Source organism: Amblyomma mixtum, chromosome 3 (genome assembly GCF_055824585.1).
Source record: "Amblyomma mixtum isolate Tamu chromosome 3, ASM5582458v1, whole genome shotgun sequence".
In the NCBI taxonomy this organism is placed as follows: Eukaryota; Metazoa; Arthropoda; class Arachnida; order Ixodida; family Ixodidae; genus Amblyomma; species Amblyomma mixtum.
Window position 1 is genome coordinate 76,849,603 of NC_143014.1, and position 23,440 is coordinate 76,873,042.

Here is a 23,440-nt window from a genome sequence, read left to right on the forward strand (position 1 = left end):
CGTTGAATTCTGGTATCTGATTGGGAAACCCTCGCGTAGCCATGGCTTGTCAATAGCGTTGCGTAGCGCGGGTCGAATCCACTTTCTCGTCGCCACTGTCGTGTCCGGTCGCTGTGTTGAATGCAGCGAAAGACGCACACGGTACTTTTAGACTTCGTTTATTTAAAGCCGATGAGGGTGCGACCAGCGTCGACCGAGGCAGGAGCCGAACTGGCCGCCCGAAGAAAGGAGGGAGTCGAGAAGCGTCCACGGGAGGGAGTGGCTTCCCAGAACAGGAGGAGGGTGCGGGGGCGCACCGTGGGGGGGCATCCGGCGACAGCGTGCGACGAGGGGCAAGCGGTCGTTAGGAGGAGGATTGAGTGGTCGTTAGGAGGAGGATGCGAACTGTCGTTAGGAGGAGGATGCGAGTGGTCGTTAGGAGGAGGACGCGGGGGCGCACACACACAAAAGCAATAAGGGGACACAACACAACATGAAATAGCTGACATCATATCAACACTTATCTTCAGACCTTAGATAAATCCAAACACAATGCATCACATCAGAAAACATCAGTCTGTGCCACAAGAGTTTTAACAGCGATAGGGAGGTTCTTTTGTGGTGCTTTAGTAGCTTATTGGTTTTTGATCAACATGATATGTGACAAGCCAATTAAAACATCCCAGAAACTTTCAAACACTGAGCTTTGCAGGCCAACAGAAATTATACTGCCTTTAAAGCATCAATGAAGTAGTGGCTCTGGCCCTATTCAAATGTAGAGACTACTCAAACTTGCAAGCACAGAGTTCCTCGAAAGCTCAGTTTCTTTATGAAGGGACAAGGGTAAGACAACTCTTAACACCTGTGCTACATGGGCATTTCAAATGCCTTCCATCAGAATGGCACTCAAATCGCACTGAAGGCTTCCAAATGCAAAATGCCTACGAAATCAGCAATGCGTACAATCTCCTGTGAAATGTCTTCATACCACTATTTGGAAAATAAAAATTTACAAGTAAATATGCATTTTAAGCTAACAAACCCTCAAAATATACTTAATATACCAGGTGTCCCAGCTAAATGTAACCAAGCTTTTAAAAAACGCGGGGTGTCCTAGCCGTCTGAAACCAGATGAGGGTTGTTTAGAGTCGCGTGACCTAGTCTGCAGTATTTTTTTCACTCTTCAAGGTTGACTAATTAGTTAAGGTTAATTAACTAACTTTTTAATTATTGACTTGAGGAACAAAGTGTCAATGGAAAAGTTGTAGATCGCTTTGAGAAGCAGCTTACTGAGACATTTGCAGCAAAGTAATATTTACGTAAAGTAGTTTTTTTACCGGCCTTTAACCATAACCTGCACAATAAGAAAGAGCTTGCACATGACAACTGTGCCGCTTCAACGTCCCAAGACGGGCCTCAAAGAATAAAATCTAATTTTTCTGAATTCATCTCCTTGATGAGACTTTGGGTGCACATTGGCGCAGAGCACTGAGCGAGCAGCTGGTCACGTGACAACTTTCTTTTAAGGCCAATAAATGAAGCCACGCAAATCGTAACTTGACGGAAACAGCACTACTGGCGGTTTTTTGAGGTGATCTAAAACTTTTGCATTGACACTTTCTTCCTGAAGTTAATGATTAAAAATTAGCTAATTAAACTTGACTAATTAGTTAACTTAGAAGAGCGAAAAAAATACTCAAGGCTAGGCGACACGACTATGAATAACCGTGAGTTGGTTTCACTGGACTAGGACACTTCGCCTTTTTTAAAAGTTTGGTTACATTTAGCTGGGACACCTGGTATATACCCTTAATATACCAGGCGTTTCAGCGAACACTTTCAAAAATTTTCATGAATAGAATTTTCGGGGTAGAGATATGGCTTTTGCAGCATAGTATTACCAGTGTTGGCGGACACCAGAAAACCGGTGAATCGTAATAATTAGTAAACTGGCTAACTAATTTTTAATAATTAACTTTTTAACTATTGCAGTTAGGCGCCTAGTTGCAATTAGATATTTGTAGCCAGTCACTGGTAATAGCCATATCAGTTTTTAGAATTTCAAAAATGCGATTACCCTTGGCGCTGTGGCTCGACAAAATTTGGCTTTTTCGACTAGTTACGTGCACTGAAGGGGATGCTTTGTCTGCATGCTTTCGATAGCGCATGCATTTTTCGCACGATGCAGCCAGACTTTGTCGAGCCACAGCGGTGAGGGTAATTGCGTTTTCGAAATTCTAAAAACTGATATGGCTATTACTAATGACCGGCTACAAATCTCTAATTACAACTAGGCGGATAACTCTACTAGTTAAAAAGTTAATTATTAAAAATTAGTTAACCAGCTTACTACTTCAGACGATTTACCGGTTTGCTGGTGTCCGCAAACAGTGGTAATACTATGCCGCAAAAGCCATACTTTTACCACAGAAAGCCTGCTTTCGACAATTTTTGAAAGTGTTTGCTGAAACACCCGGTATATATACACCCCTTATTATATATAACCCTCAAAATATACTTGAGTTTCGACTTCTGGGCCTCCTGATGTATATACACCCCATAACCATGTACTGTAGTGTAACTATGAAATAAACTTGATTTGATATTATTTGAATGCAAAATACTTTTATTTAAATTATTATAACCAATAAGGCTATCCAACATGGTGGTTCAAATACTCATACAGTTACAACCACTTTTTACCCACATCACACTTGCCTTTAACTGCCCTGTATGTTGTGTTTTATGGCACATAGGAAACCATCATGCACCAAGCACAAGGTATATAAGAAAAATTTCTGCGCTGAATTGTATACAGATGTGAAAAATCATCGGTGGTGTAGAGGGCCTAAGCCGTTAGTACTACCTAGTGCTCACAGAAGAGAAATTCTATAAATGGCTACTAGTAACAGCTTAAAAGAGGGTTGGGTAACCTCAGCAGCTATCCTTGGCTGCTCAAAGATGTCGAGGCTCCCAACGAACCAATAACTGCCCTGCCCTGTATGGGAGCTGATCTTAAAGGCGCACTAGTGAATTCTAAGTATGTATTTTCATCACGGGAACTCTACCTACACTTTGTGAGAATTCTTATAAACTTTGCATTATTATCCTGTGTGACCCATTTCCCTATTAAAATGGGGTGAGTTTTTCGTCAAAAAATTCGATTTTGAGATTTTGCGATCAACTTATAGAAAATTTCTTTGTCTTTCAGAAAATATATTACACTTGGGTATTCACAATTTCAAAAATAATTTTTTTTGTCATTTTTCTCCGTCACGTTGACGAGAAATGTGGGTGCACCATGACGTGTTCTCTTCGTTTCGGATACTTGCAAAAATTCAATGCTTTGAAGTTTTTGATCAGAAACTCAAGTTTTGGTTCTGGCTAGGAATTTGGCCTTGTTCATAGTACATTTTTCAGCCACTAAGGCTCCTCATGTCAAGGGAAGTTTTGATGAATAAAACTTTTTCACACTTTACTGGCGTTTTTCTCAAAACTACATTCTTGGAGGTTTGTGTACCATTTAACTACAAGGCATAAGCAAACAAAATTTATCACAGATGTCAAGTAATGGCATTTACATAACTAGAACAAGAATCAATAGCCTAGGTGCATTTGTATTTTTCTGATTAAAAAAAAAACCATTCGTATGTGGTAATTTCATTGCAAACATAACAAATCTAGTTTTTATTTAAAGCGCATAATGTTAGTCCCACTTGTGCAAATCGTTAGTTAATACTTCCGTACAAAACTGCAACACTCTGCAGATAGTAGATTTTAAGAAAAAGGTACATTATTACAAGAAATAAACAAAAATAAAAAACACTAAAAAAAATTTAAAACTACTTTTAACCTCTAATGCAAGCTGCGTCTATCTTCAAGATTCCTTGGAGATTTTATAGCCATAGCTTTTATTACAACTGCTCTATAGCCAACTTTTGAAACTGATTTTCAGTCTCACCCAGCCTTAAATCAGAAAAAAATGTCCCGGCTGCCGCTTTTTTTCTTTGAACTCAATGCGGAGAGCAAAAGGAGTCAATCAACATAGTTACCATGGCAAAAAGCATGCGCAGAGTGCCTTTCAGCCAATCACGTGGCAGCTTACCGCTCTGCCGTCGGCAGAGTACTACGCGGAGTGAAGCACCCAACCGGAGCAGACAGTCGGGCACATCAGCCCTGCGGAGGCAGGCGAGGAGAAAACATAGTCCGCTTCCTTCAGCTTGTTATTTCGGTGATATGTTCACTGAACCACAAATATGTAGTGCTTTTATCAAACTATTGCTTATGTCGTGTCCAAAAAGCATAATAAAAATTACTTCGAGTATCTCCATGGATTACAGCATTTTCATTGGCCATCATAGAACGATGAGGCTGAGTCTCGCGAAAGCAAATAAACCATGAATATTTTTATTTCCGTAGGCTTAATTTGTGGCTGTGTTGTCTGCGACTGAAACTATTTAGTCACGAAAACCCAGAAAAAAAAATAAAAGCGAAAACCAATTTTTTTTCAGAATGCTCTTCAGTGCACCTTTAATAGTAGCAGTCACTCTCAAAATCTAATCCTCAAAGCAAACAGAAAGCCTCCACTGGCAGTGCCACTTTCGTCGTCATTCATATTCATAAATGCAGAGATGAAAAAAACAAACTAAACATGCAAGCAGACAATGCAGACAAATAGAGCAAGGAAAGACCAATGAGGCTGAACAAAAACAAAAAAAAACAGGTACCTAGCTCACAGCAATACATTCAAACATAACTCGTGTTTAGAGAAAAAAATTCTAATTACGTTTAGAGCAACTTTATGTTATCACTCGTGATTTTCTTTTTTTGCTGTGTCTAGTCATATAATCTAAACATTTTATTAAGACTACCAAAACGAAACTTCATGCCAGCACCACTGTAATACGACAAGTGAATGTGAAAGCTTTAGACTGCCTTTGGAAATTGTCATGCAGCCCCACAGAAGTTTAAACATAGGACTTTGTCGAGCCCAAATGCCATTCATAGTCTCGACTGTCACTCAGCTAAAAAGCTGTTTTGACATGACCATGCAGCTGTGGGTAGCAAGCAGTGTTGAAATAGAGAACTTAATAAAGAGTACGCTGCTTCATACATTCTTCCCAGCTGGAAGAACAGTTCTCATAACATTCTAAATGTGTCACTGTCAAAAGGGGCTTTACTTCGTGCTTCACCTCTGCTGCTGGTGTTGCTACTGCAGATCCCAGCACTTCTGCAACATTTTGTCGAGCTATTTTGAGTGCCATGTAGCCGATAGTTATGAAGGCTCACAGCGATATGAAATGCACAGTGTTCATGTCATGCATCAGCAGCTGATCGCAAATGCAACTGCACATGAGACAGCAGCAGCAGGCACCTCCTTGTGACACCACAGAGCACTTCAATACAGCAGTTACTGTTGGAGGCAGAGCTTTGCAGCTGCAACTTCAGTGGCTGATTTTGAAACAAAGAATGCATCTAGAGTAGCGGAACTTTGGAAGTACAATAATCACCTTCGATACTGCTCATTGGAACACCCGGTGGCAATACATCAACCAACCAGTCCCCATAAAGAACTGGACCAATTTTTGTGCTGCTTCCAGAGACAGTGTAAATATTTCTACAGCTTACATCACCAGCTTATTCCCGCTTGAATTTAAGAGTGATGATATCTGATGTGCCCAACATCAATCAAGTCTGGTGACAGTACATGCTTGGGTCATTAAAAAAATAAAAAAGACACACAATGCTTTTGGGCAAGGCCAAACTAAAGTAGATTCACTGTATGAACCATCATGCCTACCTGCAGCAGAGTAAAAAATGCACACCACAGGCAGAAAAGGCAATGGGACCATTTGTCAATAGATGGCACCACAGCAGTTAGGGCTACAAATGTCTTAACTACCTGTCAGGCCTCATTACGGATGACAAAATATTTTTATTTATACTGAAAAAACTAGGCAAACACCATAACCGATCATATTATTTGATAATACCCACCTCCAAATACAGCACATCCATAAAATATGACCACAAACGAACCAGTTTTTAAGACTATATAATTATTTTTATGTACTACTTGCAATGGTGATGCAACACACAATATACGTATGCTTAGTTTCCTCTGCAAACTTAAAATATCTCTCTCCATTTTATTGTAAGAATGATTATCACACCTGTACCTTCACATGCCTTGCATTAAACATGCAGGTGCTGATAAAACAGCAAGATGCCAATTTTAAAGTTTAGTAAACACTAAGGAATACAGCAAAAATAAGTTAATTACCTGACAGGATTAGAACCGAAGTCCTTATTTGTTGCTGGAGGATGACAGAAAATAACCTGAAGCACAGTCTTGAAAGAACTCAGCATGTGCTCCATCTTAATGCAGAATTTGTAGGCCCAATTCCAGTCATGATGACTACTGCCGTATCTTATGATGTCTGCAGGTAGATTACATGAAAAAAAAGTGTGTTGTCAGCCATCAAACAGTACTGCTAGACTGAATTCCAAAGCAAGGATAGTCAAGCATTTGTGAAGACTTTCACAAATGTGAAACCTCACTTTAACAACATGAGAAGTTGAAATATTAAAGGCGCACTAAAGAGGATTCTAAGCTCGTCTTTTTACCACGGGAACTCGATCTCCATGATCCGAGCATTCTTAGAAACTTCGAATTATTGTCCTGTGCAGCCAATTTCCCTATTCAATCAGATTAAATATCCCGGCTACCGCCTTTCTTTTTAACTCACCTCTGAAAGTAGGAGGAGTCAACCAACGCGTGCAGTGCCTTTCAGCCAGTCGTATGGTGCTTTTGCTTTTGTTTTTTAGGTTTCCGTGAATAAATAGTTTCAGTCGCAGACAACACAGCCACAAATTAGGCCCACACGCGCGGACTCCATACGCGTGGACTCCTTGCTTTACGTATCACTCCACCGATGGCAGAGCGGCAAGCTGCCATGCGATTGGCTGAAAGGCACTTCACACGTTGTTTGACTCCTCCTACTTTCGGAGGTGAGCTCAAAAAAAAAAAAATGCAGGAGCCAGGGCATTTAATTTGATTTAATAGGAAAATCAACCGCACAGGGCAATAATTCGAAGTTTCTAAGAATGCTTGGAGCGTGTAGGTCGAGTTCCCGTGGTAAAAAGACGAGCTCAGAATCCACTCTAGTGCACCTTTAACAGATATGGTCAAAGCACTTGGCAACCACAAATATACTGTTTAATAAGAAAAATGGCTGCGATTCAGAAATATAGTGGTTTGTTGCATTCAGTTTCCTTTCAAAAAACAAACAGTGCTTTATAAAAAATTTGGACACTAATAAAAATTACTGAATTACTAACAGGGCCCTTCATCTTCAGGTAAAGCCCAGTTTTGCCTGATTCTTGCACCCCATCTTGTAAACAGCAGATTAGACCCAATTTCTACTCAAAAAAGTGGTCTGCTAGTGCACAAACCTGAGGGCACCACATGGAAACTAGCGGACCTCTTGTACTTATTATACAGGGGTGTTTTGAGTTATCTGATGATACCGAATACCTTTTAGTGCCAGCTATCTACTGCATGGCTTAACGTGAGGATAAATTCGAAAAATTTGCTTTAGAAGCTGGAGACAGAAATGCCAGTACTGAACAAACGTCTTATCAGATCTCTATCCATCACTATCCACGCTACAGACACCCACCTCCAAAACAACGCTGCTGTACATTAAAAATGGCCACTCTGAAGTTGACTAAATATTCCTGCATTATACTAACAAAGGTATACAGGTCCAGCGCACATGTAGGAGTGCTGTATTTGGGAAGTGAAATGAAGGAAATTAAACAATTGGAATAAAAAAGAAAAAAATATCTTATTTGGTAAACGGTTTCTTTTTGCAACCTGCCAATTCTAGACTTCTGATGAAAATAATGAACAAAAATATAGGGCACTTTATGTGGTGCAATGAAGCATTCATTACAAGTCAAATATTTTTGCTGAAAAAAATAACCCCGCCAAAAAAAAACCTGAATTATGAAAGTTTTTCCTCAATAACCCGATTTATACCTGAATTTCAACCAAAAAAAGGGGCCCAATTTTTTAATTTCCTAATTCCAAGAAAAATAGAACGCAAGAACGAAGGGCCCTAATTATCAATTCCTGCTTAAGTCTTCGTCTTTCTAGCCGATTGGTCTCTATTCAAAAAGTGTGTCTCTTGTGTCTCAGCTGTTCTTTTACACATTACTCCAGTACTTTAACAGTCAGATGCGACTTAAAATGAAGGCTAGTTCACACTGTCTGCTTGTGGAGCAGCACAAAGGCTGAAACAGCAAAGTACACGCAGGATAATCATACACCATGAATAAGATGAATACGTCATCATTAAAGTGAAAAACTACAACAAAAACTGTCTGCCAAGTTAAAGACCCGAGCACATGAAAATAAACTCAATAAAAGTTCACATCCACATCCAGCTTGACAACCCCAGCAGCTACAGAGGGGAGTTTCTTATTTCTCAACACATGTATTTTTCTTCTGTCATATGGTTTGTAACCGCTGAAAGTAAAAGCACATGCATGATTGTTTTCTGTATAATAGCGTGCACACTTGCTGGACAGGTCTGGATGCATATCAAGAATATTCCTCCCGCAGCCCCACTGCAGACAACACAGAGCAGATGATGTGCTACTGCTTTGATGACAAGATATGCACAAGGCTGTTCTCTCACCATACACTTAACATAAAGACTTAGTAAACAATATACAGCCCACCAGGTTAGCTAACGAGCCATACAGTGTGGCCCATTTAGCATCATAAACATTCTAAATTTCTTGAAGGTGTGATGGATTCTCATACTCATCCATCCAAAACACAGGACTCCCAGGAGTACTAGTGAACCCCACTATATACAACTTTGAAGCGAATTCCTCGGGGTGTACATTTTTGACAAAGGCTGTGTGTGCACAGGCTGTACTGTGCCAGGCAGGGCTGCTCTGATACAGCGATGTTCCATGCCACTGCCAATCAGACCCCTTTTCCCTACAGAAGCTTGAAAACTCCAATGATTTTACAAAAAGTGAGACAATTTTTGTTCTTAAAATTACCTGAAGATCCCTAAAAATTCCCTTTTCACCAAGTTTTTCCCATCTAATTTGGGTAATGGGAATGGGGACTTGGAGAATCTAATGGGGAATTTGGGGAATGTGAAAATTCCCCAAATGGAACACCGGTGCTCTGATAAAATCCAAGCAGTTCAAAGTTTTCATTAAGTGTAATCAAGATAGTAAATCTGGTCTAAACTAAAATACTTCCACGGAAAAAATTTTCAAAAGTATTTGCTATGTCCACAAGCACATAAAATTACACAGCGAGACTCATGTGACTTTTTTTTATGCTCATCAAGACTGAGAATTCACTCAGGGCACTACAATCTTTAAAATGCTTCACCCTAATGAAAAACAGTTTAATTTCGGGTTAATACGGGCACAACAGTTTGGTGCAGAAAAACAACCTATCCACTCCAGTGGGGTAGACAAGGCATACTCATCACATCAGCAGCCTCCACCATAGCAGACCACACCAGCAGAATTTTATGGCAGACCATTCAGCTTAGCAGGTTGAATAAGCAGCCATACCTCACTTTAAAAAGTCTGTTCCAAAGATAAAACACTTCACTTTTACCGCTGAAATGCATAATGACATTCAACAGGTTCTGGTCATTTTATCCACAATCAAACTGTGGTAGAGTAAGGCAAACTTCAAGCAACCCAAGTGAGCTAAGTAGCGGTTAGATGCATGTGGGGCTCACAAAGAATGCAGTAGGTGAGCAGGAAGGAGCCAGCTCCCAAGCTGATTCCCAGCAGCCACTGTCCTGATGCCAGAAGGACGCAGTAGCCTAGCATGCATGAACAGAACGATACCAGGCAAAACAGGACCCAGCTGAAGGAAAATGTTGGTTCCATCCACTGGACTGCAAAGCTCCGCATGTCCTCTGCCAAAGAAAGTGAGTGCAACCTCCCTGTTAATGAACTGCACATCTAAAAAATCATGCATGCACACAAGTTCAACATAAAGAGCCCATTCCAAATTTCGTTAACAAAAAAATGCAGAGCTCAGAGTTAGGCAGGCAAAGACATTCTGTAATACATAATTTAATAGCCCGATGATAACACATCTTCGAAAAAAATTTTCATGCACGCAGACGAAAAGATTCCATAGCTACTTGTTAATAGGAATTTAAAGTGCAATAGAAAGAGTAAAATCCAGATACTAATGGAAAATAAGAACTGGCACTAAGCCATGCCTCTCATCCTGACTGTTTGTGTTATTGGTCATAAGGGAGCTTTTCTTTGATTTGCTAGAAAGTAAAAAGCTAAAAGTCATTAGGGCCACTAATTTGCCAGTAAAGATTCCATGTAAAGAACCCACAGGCTAAAACCTCATTTTTTTGCGTCAACTTGCAAATTGCTAAAAAGTTGAGTGACCTGAAATGCTTTCAACACTGCTTCCTGAAAACGCTGGCAACGTTGAGAATATGCAAGCCACACACAAATGATACTGTGCTCATTGTTCCATTTTGCCTGTTGGCTTTTCTTTCTTTTGCTGGGGTCATGCTTCCATGTGCTATGCATTTGACACTAAGGCCAATGCTCTAAAAGCAGCCCGTGGACTCCTCTTATGGAAATTCATATGAAGTTTTCCAATGCCGTCCTTGTCACGTTACTGGTTTGACCACCTGGAGTTCTTTAATGTGCACTGACATCACACAATACACAGGCCTCTCGCATTTTGCTTCCATCAAAATGCTACCACCATGGCCAGGATTGAACCCGTGTCTATCGGGTCAGCAGCGTGCCATAACCACTGAGCCACTGCGGCAGCACATATAAAAGGATAACACAGCAGGTCGCTCTGACTTATTCTTTTGCTGTCTCAGCAGGACAAGAAGCAAACTTGCTAAACATTAAAAGCAACATTTCCAAGTTGTAGAAAAATTCCTTTTACTGAAAGCAGCTTTGTTTTCCGATTTCTCACCCATATACTATTTAAACTCTTGTAAGGGTCGCATTTTTTTTTAAAAATTCAGGTGTGAATTTTGAAAGTGCAGCCCATACATGAATTAAGGAAAAAAGTACCACATTTTCTTCTCGATTATCTAGTCCACAACAGGCGGTGTAGCCCATATACGGGTGCGGCCCTTACATGAAGTTATACGGTACCACAAACAACCACAAAGATGAAACTTGTTTCTACTACTTTGGAATAAACATATATAAAATAAAAACAGCTCTAGCCCTTATAGTACCTCACCTTCAAGCTTGCCAAGCAGGAAAGACTTGCCACTTCCCCAGCGAGCATAGAGACCTACTGATATGGGCATTGACAAAGATGGCTCGCTCAAAATGTCTGCCAAAGCACTACTGTACAAGTCATAGCCCAGCATGTTTTCATTGTCCTCATTTGTGTTCAGACGACCTGCAAGAACACCACAGCAATTTTAAGTCACCCAAACTACAATAGAAAAAATTTTAGCTTGAATCAGAAATACACTCTACAAATAAGATAGTACAATAACATCACCAGAGCGGTAAGAAGTATATTTCTGAATGAGTAAATCACAAAACTTTTGTCAAAAGGGTAACCAATGTTCAGCTTAAGTACCATCACAAGTGCGTGCAAGGGGAGAGGCAGGAGATCATGACCCCTGGACATGGCTAAATCAGAGGGAAAGCACGTGTAGCATGCTACTACTGACAAAATGTGCACTGTAGAAGCCATCGAGCAGCAACACTTTTCTAGTTTTTAAGAATATTTTTTTTCTTCACGAATAAGCGCTCATGTCGCTACGTAAGTCACTGCCAAGCATATCTAAAAAAAGCAGTGCCAACTGCTGCAACTGCGATGACAAAAAATATGGCCTGATCCTCATGAGTTTCACTTTGAATGACCTGTCACACAAGTTTCCTGAACAGCAAAACCACGCCTAAAAGGACACACATATAGAGGAGACCCAAGGGACAGCACAGCTTGGACTCCACAAAAATGCTCAAAACATGACAACTTAACAGCACACTGAAGCTTGCAGTTTGGAAATTACTGCAAATGAAAGAGAACGTCAACACTCACGAGCACCAAAAATTTGGGCAAGGATGCTCTTCTGGTGGCTTGTATCAATGTTGTAGGGAGTCTCATTGCTGCGATTTGGTCTATATAACAGTTGGCTGTTTTTGGGATTGCGCAGAAGTATCTCCACAATTCCCTTGCTTCGCGCACGCATTGCTATATGCAGTGCTGTGTCCCCTCTCTGTCACAAAAAGAGAAGAAACATCACTTCAAGAAAATTACCTGAAACATCAGTTAAGTAATCTTCATTAAAAAAAAAAATGAACATGCAATAGCCCTTCATTACGACATTTTTTTTATTGCCATATTATTGAAAACAAAACTTTCCTGGATACCAGATCCATAGAGAGTAAGAATTACATGCATCACGGCATGAAAGGCTGCAAAACGTGAGCATCACATGCAAGTTCAGACTAGACCACTAATACCAGGTAGCCTGCTCAGGGCGTGAGAAAATTTGAATTTTTCCACATTCAGCATCCCGTATGCTTTTTGGCACTGACAATACACACACTAGCATTGTCACTAAAAATATCTTGTAAAAGCTGAAAGCCAGGAAAAAAAAATGTGAAAAAATCTGAAGTATTTCACGGCCCAAAGTCCCAACAAAAATGAGGTGAAATGAATAATCAACAGTACAAACTAACACTAACCATGTCAGCAATCACACGTCAATTTCACAACCACACACCATCATAAGAAGTGTAAATGTAAGCATCTGGACACAGAAAATAATCAGTTTAACGCCTGCTAACATGGCATCATATATACTACCATAACGATACGACCAATAATGTAGGTGCTCATCGTTCATTTACTGAAGCATTCATCTACATTACTCCTGTGTCAAAAAGAGTTTGAGACTAAGGAATTAATTATTTACGTGAGACAAAAAAAAAATGGAAATAGTATAGTACTACTGCACATTCCATCCCAGTCTTGTCTACAGCACTTCAATGGTGCGTTCCATACCACAATAGACAGCATTTACATTTGTCTGCCCTTCTCAAGATCTGGAATGCAACCAGCAAATTACAGTCCATGTGGTAATGCACGGCCATTATGAAGCTGACTCAAAGACGTAGCAACGTGTCAAATTGCTCCACAGAACATTTCTGCAAATGCATTTTCTACGAACTTTGCAGCATGGATTACCCACCACCTAGCTAAAGTTGCTACAGTGAACGATCTGCCATGAATGAATTTTAATGAAACAAAGCATGCGACACATTTTGCTTTCATACAACCCACACTACCAAATGACACACTGCCTTCTGGGAAGCACGAACCTTTTTTCAGTAACATCCAGTGCATGCGCCAAGCCTGCTGAATTCCAGGAAAGCTGACTTACAGGACTATTTTTGCACAAAACCCTCCTTCACAAACTCCGTTTTCACTTCCTGCTCGGCCAACAGAAGGGGTGATGCAACAACAGCAAGGGGAGATGAGTCAGACAACCTCCACTGTATTCCTTTCAGAAAAGGAGCGAGGGGGATGCCCCTTAATCTGCGTGAACCTGAAGTCGCGCCACAAGCTTTCGAGATCATGTGCAATGAGCAGTTGTTAAAAGGGTACAATGGTGCATTCTCTTGCACCGCTATACCTGTCTGCTCCTTGAGGTGGAATCCCTGCTTTGAACACGAAAGGGCAAAGATGGGTATCTACTGTGGACAATCTAGAGACTAATGCACCCTAGAGTCAGTGGGAATTTTGGATTCACTGAAAACCTTTCTTGGCTACTCTATTGTCACCTTTCAACAACTTCCCTGTCGGAGATAAATAGGGATCTCCCCCCTTCTTTTTCACACAAGAATGAGAGAATGCCATCTGTGAACACTATATTGTAGAGGGTGCTCCAGGCTGTCAGTTCTCACCTTGTCTGTAGCAGAAACTTTCGCCTTTTTGTCAATTAACATCTGCACTATCTCTGTACTGCGGATTCGTGTTGCTTTCATCAATGGAGTGTCTCCATCCTGCATAAAGACAACATGTCATAGATCTTTCCTTCCTCCATGAAAAGACTGTGAAAATCAGCCCAGTATGTTAGCACACTGACCTTTGTTGCCAGCTCAAGGTTTGGGTTTGCATTAAGGATAACACGCACAATGTCAGTGTATCCTTTCTCCACAGCCCAATAAAGAGCAGTCTTCCTGTCCTGTAGAAGAAATTATATCGAAAACACTGTCAGAGAAACAGAGAAACAGGAAGTAATACAATATTCATAAAAGCAGGGATAATGAAGGAAGCACATACCATGCCTTGCACATCAACATCTGCATACTTCTTTAGTAGTACATCCACAATAGAAAAGTTCCCAGCCTTTGCCGCATGGATCAGGTTCGTGTCTCCACTACGGTCATGCATGTTGACATAGGCACCAGAGTTCAACAGAGACACTGCAATATCAGTGAACCCTTCCTTGCAAGCAATGGCCAGTGCTGTGTAGCCATCCTGTAATGAATAAGCAAGATGACTTTTCCCATTCACCTCCACAGCAGGTCTTAAAGAAACAAGTCACTTTGACCCAGGTTCCCTACACATTTCCTTTTGACTAGCCAATACAACAACAGTTTTTTTTTTTTCATCTATAGCTATAAAGATTTTCCCAAACATAAATTGCGCACAACACCTAAAATAAATCCTTCATATCACCCACATACAACACATGCAGCACAATGAAAACAAATTTTTTCAGACAATCACATGCGACACAACTCATTTAAATTTCAAATCTACTTGAGGAAAGCTGATGCCACTGATACCAATAGTATCAGTCAATATCAGTGCAAAGGTGCTAATTACTTATCAGGCAAATTAATGATGGCAAATGAATTTCCATAAAAATTCTGGTAGACAACATGGTAGTACAAAAATAAGTATTTATACTTCAGAAGATTTTTTCAGAAAAAGTCAGCTACTTACAGCATCAACAGCATTTACATTTGGCTTGTACTCCAACAGCATGCTAACAATATCAGAGTAGTTCCCCTTCGTGGCAATTATCAATGCTGTCCATGAGTACTGTAATTAAACATAAACATGAGTAAACTGCACTTGCTTTCAAAAAGTGTCCAATGAACCTTCTGTACTAAACTACAATGAGTTTACAAAACAAAGAAAGATAATGCATAGGTTGAACCAGTACCCATAACAAAAAAGAACCTTCTTAACACATTTTATGTAATAAACCATTCAGACAAATTTTGATAAAATCAGCAGCCATTGCCTCTTAGCTACTTCTGTATGATGTACTTCTTCGAGAGAGAAAGAATTGAAAAAAAAAAAAAACTTTATTCAGCAGCTATGGCTCTATCACCAAAGTTCACAAAGCAAGCTAAGAACAGGATCAAAATACTACTACTAGATACCTAGTACTTCCAAACTATAATATGTATCTATTTATGAAACACAGAAACTACTTCAGAGTACAGCACTCTTAAATTCTACCAAAAAATAAAACTAAAACTCAATTGACACTCAGAATTACTTTAATAGCATTCCACCATGCTTCTAAGATCATTTTTCTTTCCACTGCATATATTAAGAAATGGCTTCTATTTAGCAAACATCTCTTTTTTCCCAGAGTAGCACATTCACTTTAATACCTCTAATGGAGAATGCTTGAAAATAAAAATAATACCTGTGCCATACGGGCAAAGTTGATACCATTAAGTACTTACTGCCTTAAGTTTTAAAAGCATTTACACGGTGCCACACGCATAAATTTAATGGCATTTGCCTGACTGCCATTTGCGACCTACCGAGTTCGCCACAACTCATTTGCCTGAGCAAAGCAATGTGTACTCTTGTCCCCATTCCACAAGCAGAAAAGGATGCAAATTTCTTAGTAACAGCTTCCTCCAGTAGCAAGGCATTTGTACTGCATTTTTGATGTGAAGGGTGCCATTTATACCAGCACTTCTGATTCATGACTTTTGTATAATGGCATTAAATGTGGATGTGTAGCACCAGCTCCGAAAATAATGGCATTAACAAACTTAAGGCCTTAAGCATTTACTGCCATTTCTTGTATGCGTGTGGCATGGGTATAAGTCTAATTTCACACCTGTACAGAAAAAAAATGTGCAGATATATATCCTAAGAACCAGGCGAAAGAGAACTAACCATTCCAGCAGTGTCAACATTTGCACCTGCTTCCAAAAGCATTTCAACAATGCCTGTGAACCCTCGACGACATGCCCAAACCAATGGTGTAGTTCCATACTGCGTGAAATACAAATAAAGCATCATCACCAGGGACACACAATACAAGCAACTGAAATCAACACACGGTCCTCAGCGAAAAGATCTTTCTTCTACTGCTGGCCTCAGAGTTGTATAGTCAAAATTTTTTGCTTCTTCAATTAAAATAGCTTTTAGCTGTCATTGTCTATTGTGCTAACCTGGCCACAAACAAAGTTGTTGCAGTGTTATCTCGGCCAATTTTAAGAAATGCAAAAATCTATAGTTTTACTACGCCCACCACAAGTCTATGCGTGCCACTTAATAAAACAATTACCCCTCGACTTAATTAAAATTTTCTCTTCCCATTTTAGAATAAGAGCACTTCACTTGCTGCTGGGCTAGTTGGTTTTGGTTCATAATTAAATAGTTTTTAGGCGCAAAAAACAGACGAGACACATAGGAAGGTAACAGGATGAAGCGCCAACTTCCAACCGATTTTATTGCATGCATGAAACACACTTATATAGCTTGTCGTCACATGCGCAGGAGGGTCACCTAAAGAAGCAGGTAAAGGAAGCAATGTCTTGTGGATAAACCGATGAAGAGTGGCAGCTTTGAAAGCAAAGGCAAGGCGCATAACTGGCCCCCTGGGACAGTGGACACCTCAGTCGTGCTTTAAGCTACGTGGGAGTAGTGACAAATGTGCGCTGCATGCGTTGGCATTGACAACGTTGTGGCAGAAACACGGCACTGAGGCCATAGGCCATCGGCATTCATTGTGTTTGTTGGCACTGATAGCGTTTTAGACTGCGATGATTTTAAGGAAAGGAAGCACTCATAACTGGCTCCCTGGGTCAGTGGACGCCTGAATCGCGCTTTGAGGTACGTGGGGTGGTGAGAGAGAGATGTGGCCTGCTTCGGTTAGCGCTGACAACATTGTGGCAGACATGTGGCACTGCAGCAATAGGCCGCAGCGTTCATTGGGTGAGCAAACTCTCGCGATCAACCATTAACTGCCCCCTGCCAGGGTGGCAGGGTGGGCGTGCTGCCTATCCAGGTATCCGGAGCGCACTGAACGTTACAGACGCCAAGCCATGTATAGTTGCCCGATACGCCTTAGCTTTCACTCTCTAACCAGCTAATTTTTTTCCTTAAGAGGAGACATGGTTTTCAAATTGTGAAAATCTCATAAAAGGTTGCATTTTAGAAAGCAGATTCGGAACCTACAAGTCCTTTCCAAACACAACCCAAAAAATTTCCGCTGGAAACAGGCTCGAAGTGACCCTAAAAATGTTTTTGTGATAACAGCTGATTTCCAAATGTGACACATCCAGTTCTGCACTGCTGCTCACGACAAGCTCAGTATCACTAGAAAGCTTGTTCCACCAGAGTTCTCCAGCTAGAACCATGTGTCTAAAATCGAAAGTAAACGCAAATACATTACAAATGCGGCAGCCTCTATAAAGCCACTGCCATGAGCAACTTCAGTGCCAGTTTCCTCATAAGTGTTTTTTGACCCAACTACTCTGCTTGCAGAAAGCATAGCATAACAATGGCTGGATGGATTTTCATGAGATTTGTCACACTGTATTTCTTGATAAATTCTTTATGCAGTGATGTTCCTACATTTCTGACAACTTTCTTATTTTCCGCAACTACTCTGACTTAATGAAAATGACTGCATTATACAAGCATGGATATAATGTTCTGCATAGAAAACAAAAATCAGACTGATAAAAATATTTGGAGAACGTCAGTGCATGAACCATTCCTTTGGCTAAAAGTTAAGAGCGACACTAGGCTCCTACCGTGTATTGTGGCGATGCCAGGCTTTCTGCAAGTTTGGTATCGCAATGAACCACACAAATTTTATAATGTCAAAACTACTGAAGGTATATGAGCGAACATTTCACTCCTGCGTATCCTTAAGCAGGCAGTGGACAGCTATGTCTTCCACCACAAAGGACTCAACACCAATAGCAAGAATTTCTTTTAAATGCAACTCCAATGTCCCTTTCTCTTAACATAGTCTTTTACAAGTTTCAAACAGACCTCCTTACACTCATGACTGTCTTTTTTCTTTTAAGTATTACTGTTTTCTGCAATAGGGAAACACCCCCTTATCAAAAAAAAAAAATCAGAATATGCTTTACCTTGTCACCGGAATTGACTTTAGCACCATAGCTGAGCAGGTCACCCACAATACTCTGGTGCCCCCTGCCAGCTGCCCAAATCAGGCAGGACATGTGGTTCAGGTCATGGACATTAGGGAATGCTCCCTGCTCCAGCAAATACTTGGCAGTTTCTGTGTGACCCTTATAGCAGGCCCACATAAGGGCAGTCCATCCACCCTGGAATTGTATGCACTCAATTATAGCCAACCAACCATAGTAACAATAACAGTAACAGTAACCCTTATTTGCACTCTAGAACTGTCCTGGGAGGTGTGTGAGGCACACAACCTATGCTACTCCACCTGCTTTTCAGAACAGGGTTTTCTAAACACCAGGGAAGACAGTGAGCAAGATCACAGAATCATGTGTGAGACAGTGTGGGAAAAGGTTTAACCTCATGGTTTTTCACTCTCTGACAGCCATACACAACCCATTCAAGTAAAACAAAATGCACCATCTTCAGGTTTGCTCCTAGATCATGCAGTGAAGCTCCTCTAACAACCTCGGTTCTCATGCAAGTGTGTGTGTGTGCACGTCAGTCCATCCACCTGAAGCCTGCTTTGTGGCAGGCTTCCCACCTGCCCACCGGGGGCAACCTGTCCAGGTGTATATACCAGGTGGCTCAGGGAAGACTAATTTTCAAAAATAGACTTTTTGAGGTAAAAATGTGGCTTCTGCAGCATAATATTACCAGTACTGGCAGACACCCAAAAACTGAAGAATCTTCTTTAACTAGTAAGCTTTAACTAGTTTCTAATAATTAACTGCTTAACTATTAGAGTTAGACACCTGGTTGCAATTACAGATTTGTAGCCAGTCATTACTAATAGCCATCTCAGTTGTTAGAATTTCAAAAATGTGATTACCCTCGGCGCTGTGGTTTAACAAATTTTTGGCTACAACGTGCCAATATACATGTTCTTTCGAAAAGCATGCAGGCAAGGCAACTTCTCCAGTGCACGCAATTAGCTGAAGTAGCCAAATTTTGTCGAACCACAGCGCCAAGGGTAATCGAGTTTTCAAGAATCTAAAAACTGAAATGGTTTTTACTAACAACCGGCTAAAAAATTTGTGATTGCAACCCAGCACCTAACTGTAATATTTAAAAAGTTAATTATCAGAAATTATTTAGGCAGCTAACCAGTTAACATTATTCACCTGCTTTCTGAGGTTTGCCAGCATTGGCAATACTATGTTGCAAAAAGCCAAAGTTTTGCCTCAAAAAGCGTACTTTTTAAATTATTTAAAGTCTTCCCTGAAACATCTGGTATACCTATACACCTGGCAAGCAGCTTTCCATGTTACTGCAGTTCATTTCTTGGTGAACAAGAGGATGCAGAAGTTTTCAGTTATGACATGCAATGCCAACAACATGCCAGCACTTTTATTCTGGAAAAAGTCTCTTATACAGTTATACTTCAAAACTTTTCCAAATGAGGTGAAATGCCGTTACAGGAGGAGCTCCACACCAGCTTGGGAGGTCTCTTCCACAAGAAAGCTTTTACTGCAACCTAAAAAGACCGACTTATAATACAGTTCACATATTCAAGAAAAGAAAAAGACAGGCCACAGCTCTGTTCAAGACAATTGCCAATTCTTAATCACAACATGAGCAAAGCTTTATCAGCACGGCACCAATAAACCTCGTTTTCTGTGTCACTTCTAGGCACATGGTCCACAGTGGAAAAAGAGCTCAGCACATTAAGCAGGCCCCCATGTGTGAAAAAGAAGAAAAGCTCACCATATCTCGATGCTCAATGTCCGCCTTGTGCATTACAAGCTCTGAAACTATGTCTGTATATCCTTCCTTAGCAGCATTTAATAGTGCTGTCCAGTTGTCCTGTAGAAGTGGCAACAATACACATACTGAATGAGTGCACAAGCAGCAACCATTACATTACTCAAACGACAACGCTAAGCACAACGCAACGAAAGAAGTAAAAACTTTTAAGACAGGCAAAAAATCAACCTTATATAGAGGGGTACGTGTAGATAAAAACAAGAGAAATAATGTAAAGATTAATAGGGTGTAAGCTTGGGCAGGTCACTGTTCTGTTTCCTATAAAGCAGACAGACCGAAACAGACAGGACATAAGGAGAGACTGACAAATGAATAGCGTTCACGCCGTGCAAAAGACCTCAAAAGCGAGCCAATAATTTACAATGCATTTTTAAAAATTCTTGCTTCCGCGCCTCGCGGCGACCAGTGGTGCCGAGCTTTCGCCCAAATCTGCACACAACGCATCATGTAGCACTTGTTAGGTCAGCAGCTGAGGGCTATCATTGGTTCGTGGTTCCGACTGTTTCAGATGTCACGTAGCTACCATGGCCACAGCCACTCAACTGGGTTGGGTCACTCCAGCGGATTAGGAAGCGCCGCCTCCCGGGGAATTCCCGTGCATGTCAACAGATGGCAATGGGGACAAGTGGGTGGGGCCAGTAAAGGAACACCAATATTTCAGTGTGCCCAAAAGTGATGAGAGGAGAAGGAAAGGCGCATAGATACGGAAATTCAAATTTTGTCTACAGATAGCTCAGCTTCTAAAAATGCATTAAAAAAATTCTTGCTGGAGGATATTTGTGAAGTGGCATCCTGTAACATCCCAGGCATACCGCAACTTTACTGACAGCTCCTTTCAGAGCCCCTTTAAGCCCAGGAATAGCTATTTTGCTCAGGCATACTTACGCATCTTTTTCATTACAAATATGAAAGCTCAGAGCAACAATAACAGTTAATTTTCCAAACAAACTGTTGCATAATTACAATGCAAAGCAAACGAGGAACCGGTAGCTGTCAGCACACTTTAGTATTTGTGGTCACACACCAGTGCTCAAGGAATGTTTTGTTTTTAGGAGGTATGAGGATCAGATGATGCACAAAATCACTGCAGCATAAAAATTTGTGCCTTGAGGGACAAACACATCAGCGCACAGCTAACAGAAGCTGTGTGTTATGTCACATGCTTCTGTTAGCTTGGCTAGACATAATCTCAGCTTCAAGCTACTTGCAGCTCTGAAACTACTTGTTCAGGCCCCTGGTAACCTTACTAAATCTAAATTTTTTTTATACATGATTTAGCCTTCAGCCAAAGCAGGTGCAATTTGTGAAGCAAGTGAAAATAAGCTCCTGTTCAAACTGAGCACACTGAGTGACACAGCAACACTCTCACAGGTGCATTGCTTCTCAGTAAGCATGCCAGTTTGTCAGAAGCCAGCATAATAGATGAAACCTCGGCATAATTAGAGTGTGCCTTCATATTTCAGTGAGACAACAAAAAGCAGTGCATACGTGTGGCATTGTGTGAAGTCCCTGTTCGATGTCTCCACTTGCACCAAGCAGCATACGCTAGAGTGTTCACCTTAATAAATCTTACGGCAGTACATAACAGCAGGTTGAACATTGTTTTTTGTATTGAGCAACTACATCCTTCCTCCTCATGTTCCTTTTACACAGGACAGCAGGGCCACTCCAACACTGAACCTTCATCTTGTTTTCTGGCCTTGCCTAGCATGACATGTTGCCCACATTTTAGATGTTACAGCTGCCACTGAGTCTTCCCGGACTCCTGCACAGTCCACCAGGACACCTGTTTTTGACGACCTTGACATGATTTGTAGAGAATAAAATGCATCAATCACTCACTCACTCACGCCTTTATAGCTAAACTGGCAGCTGCTAGATCGTAGCCCAATTGTCTAAAAGTCAAACTGAAAGGTACCACAGTAAGTTACTTCGCCCCATACTGCTCAGCCCTAGATGTATGCAAGTAGTACGATCAATACAACTTAAGCTGCCAAAAATGGCAACTTACAACATCTTCTAAGTGCACATCAGCTCCTTGTCGAATCAGTTCTTCAACAATGGGGAGCTGTCCACACTGGGCAGCTATCATGAGCAGTGTTTGGCCATTCTGCAAATAAAAAAAAAAAGTTAGAGAATATACACCCACAGTAATATGCAGTTAGGGGGTGCACAATGCATGGCCCATGAGCAAAATAAAGCAGACATTAAAAAAAAATCTGCAGTAGAAGTCCCACCTCGTCCCTTTCATCAGGGCTTACGATCTTGGAATTAAGAGACCTCTCAAGAGAATGCAGGTCCCCAGCATTAATTACAGCAACAGCACTTGCAAATGCAGACGTCATGTTGTCTAGCCTGAAAAGCAAATGCAGGGTATGTTAACAGTGACCTCAACATAAACTCTGCAACACCGGGTAACCTCCAAAAGATCAGGTGTAGCAGTTCACAGTCGTTAATGCCAGAAAAAAAAAAAAAGTAATTGGTGGAAAGGTAATTACGCATATGTATGGGATAAACGGGCGCTCTGATACATTATGCAAAAGGCATCAGCAGGTCTTAATTTTATGGTGGTAAAAGATATTGAAATTACAATAAAGCACATACACGCGTTGCATACACGCCCAAACACCTGGTCAAACATATAGTACCCAGTTTTGATTGAGTAATTACACTAAAATTCGTAGTTCTTCGTTATTGCATCTCTTCCTCAGAAAAATATATAGTGCGTAGTGCCAATCACAAATTGATAATACTCTAACGCTCCTGTAAGAGTGTTTCGAAAGGACACCACGACGGTCTTAAGGCTAGCATAAAGGTTCGACATTAAGCTGCTGAGCAATCAACAGAGAAATAAAACTGCTCACTGAGCAGGAATCACATGACACTTCACGAGCATCAGTTTTTTAGTGTATGCAGCAGAATGGAAACGACGTGCATACATGTGAGTGAACGCACTACACCTGAAACTTACTGCAGCGCTTATGAATAACAAGTTGAATCCAGCACAGCTGTAGGCACACAAGCGGCATACCTACTCGTTCTTGATCATTCCAATGGATCGTTGGACATCACATACTTAAACAAGACCGCAACGGATAAAGCAGCCCCAGTAGCATGACTGGTACAGTAAACTGAGCGGTCACGTCCGGATGAAAACTGAGATCACTGACTGCCAGTGGCTAAATATTCGGCTCGTAAACC

General features: G+C 40.9%; 1 protein-coding gene across 3 annotated transcripts in view; it reads right to left on the reverse strand.

The window, feature by feature from the left end:
• Arms (Ankyrin repeat-rich membrane spanning) overlaps nucleotides 1–23,399 on the reverse strand; it is a 67,937-nt gene extending 44,538 nt beyond the window's left edge. Inside the window, exons 1-14 of one of the 3 annotated variants that reach the window (XM_089579763.1) lie at nucleotides 23,275–23,399; nucleotides 22,477–22,594; nucleotides 22,251–22,349; nucleotides 20,180–20,278; nucleotides 18,418–18,615; nucleotides 16,205–16,303; nucleotides 15,002–15,100; nucleotides 14,333–14,530; nucleotides 14,136–14,234; nucleotides 13,954–14,052; nucleotides 12,083–12,260; nucleotides 11,267–11,431; nucleotides 9,765–9,947; nucleotides 6,263–6,419 (exon numbers count right to left, since the gene is read on the reverse strand). In XM_089579763.1, coding sequence (XP_089435889.1) covers nucleotides 6,263–6,419; nucleotides 9,765–9,947; nucleotides 11,267–11,431; nucleotides 12,083–12,260; nucleotides 13,954–14,052; nucleotides 14,136–14,234; nucleotides 14,333–14,530; nucleotides 15,002–15,100; nucleotides 16,205–16,303; nucleotides 18,418–18,615; nucleotides 20,180–20,278; nucleotides 22,251–22,349; nucleotides 22,477–22,594; nucleotides 23,275–23,288 — 1,805 coding nt within the window. In that variant the 5' untranslated portion in view covers nucleotides 23,289–23,399. Of the gene's footprint in view, nucleotides 1–6,262; nucleotides 6,420–9,764; nucleotides 9,948–11,266; nucleotides 11,432–12,082; nucleotides 12,261–13,953; nucleotides 14,053–14,135; nucleotides 14,235–14,332; nucleotides 14,531–15,001; nucleotides 15,101–16,204; nucleotides 16,304–18,417; nucleotides 18,616–20,179; nucleotides 20,279–22,250; nucleotides 22,350–22,476; nucleotides 22,595–23,210 lie in introns of all 3 variants that reach the window. The other 2 variants (XM_089579764.1, XM_089579765.1) reach the window with 2 other exon arrangements.
• Nucleotides 23,400–23,440: the final 41 nt, after the last annotated feature.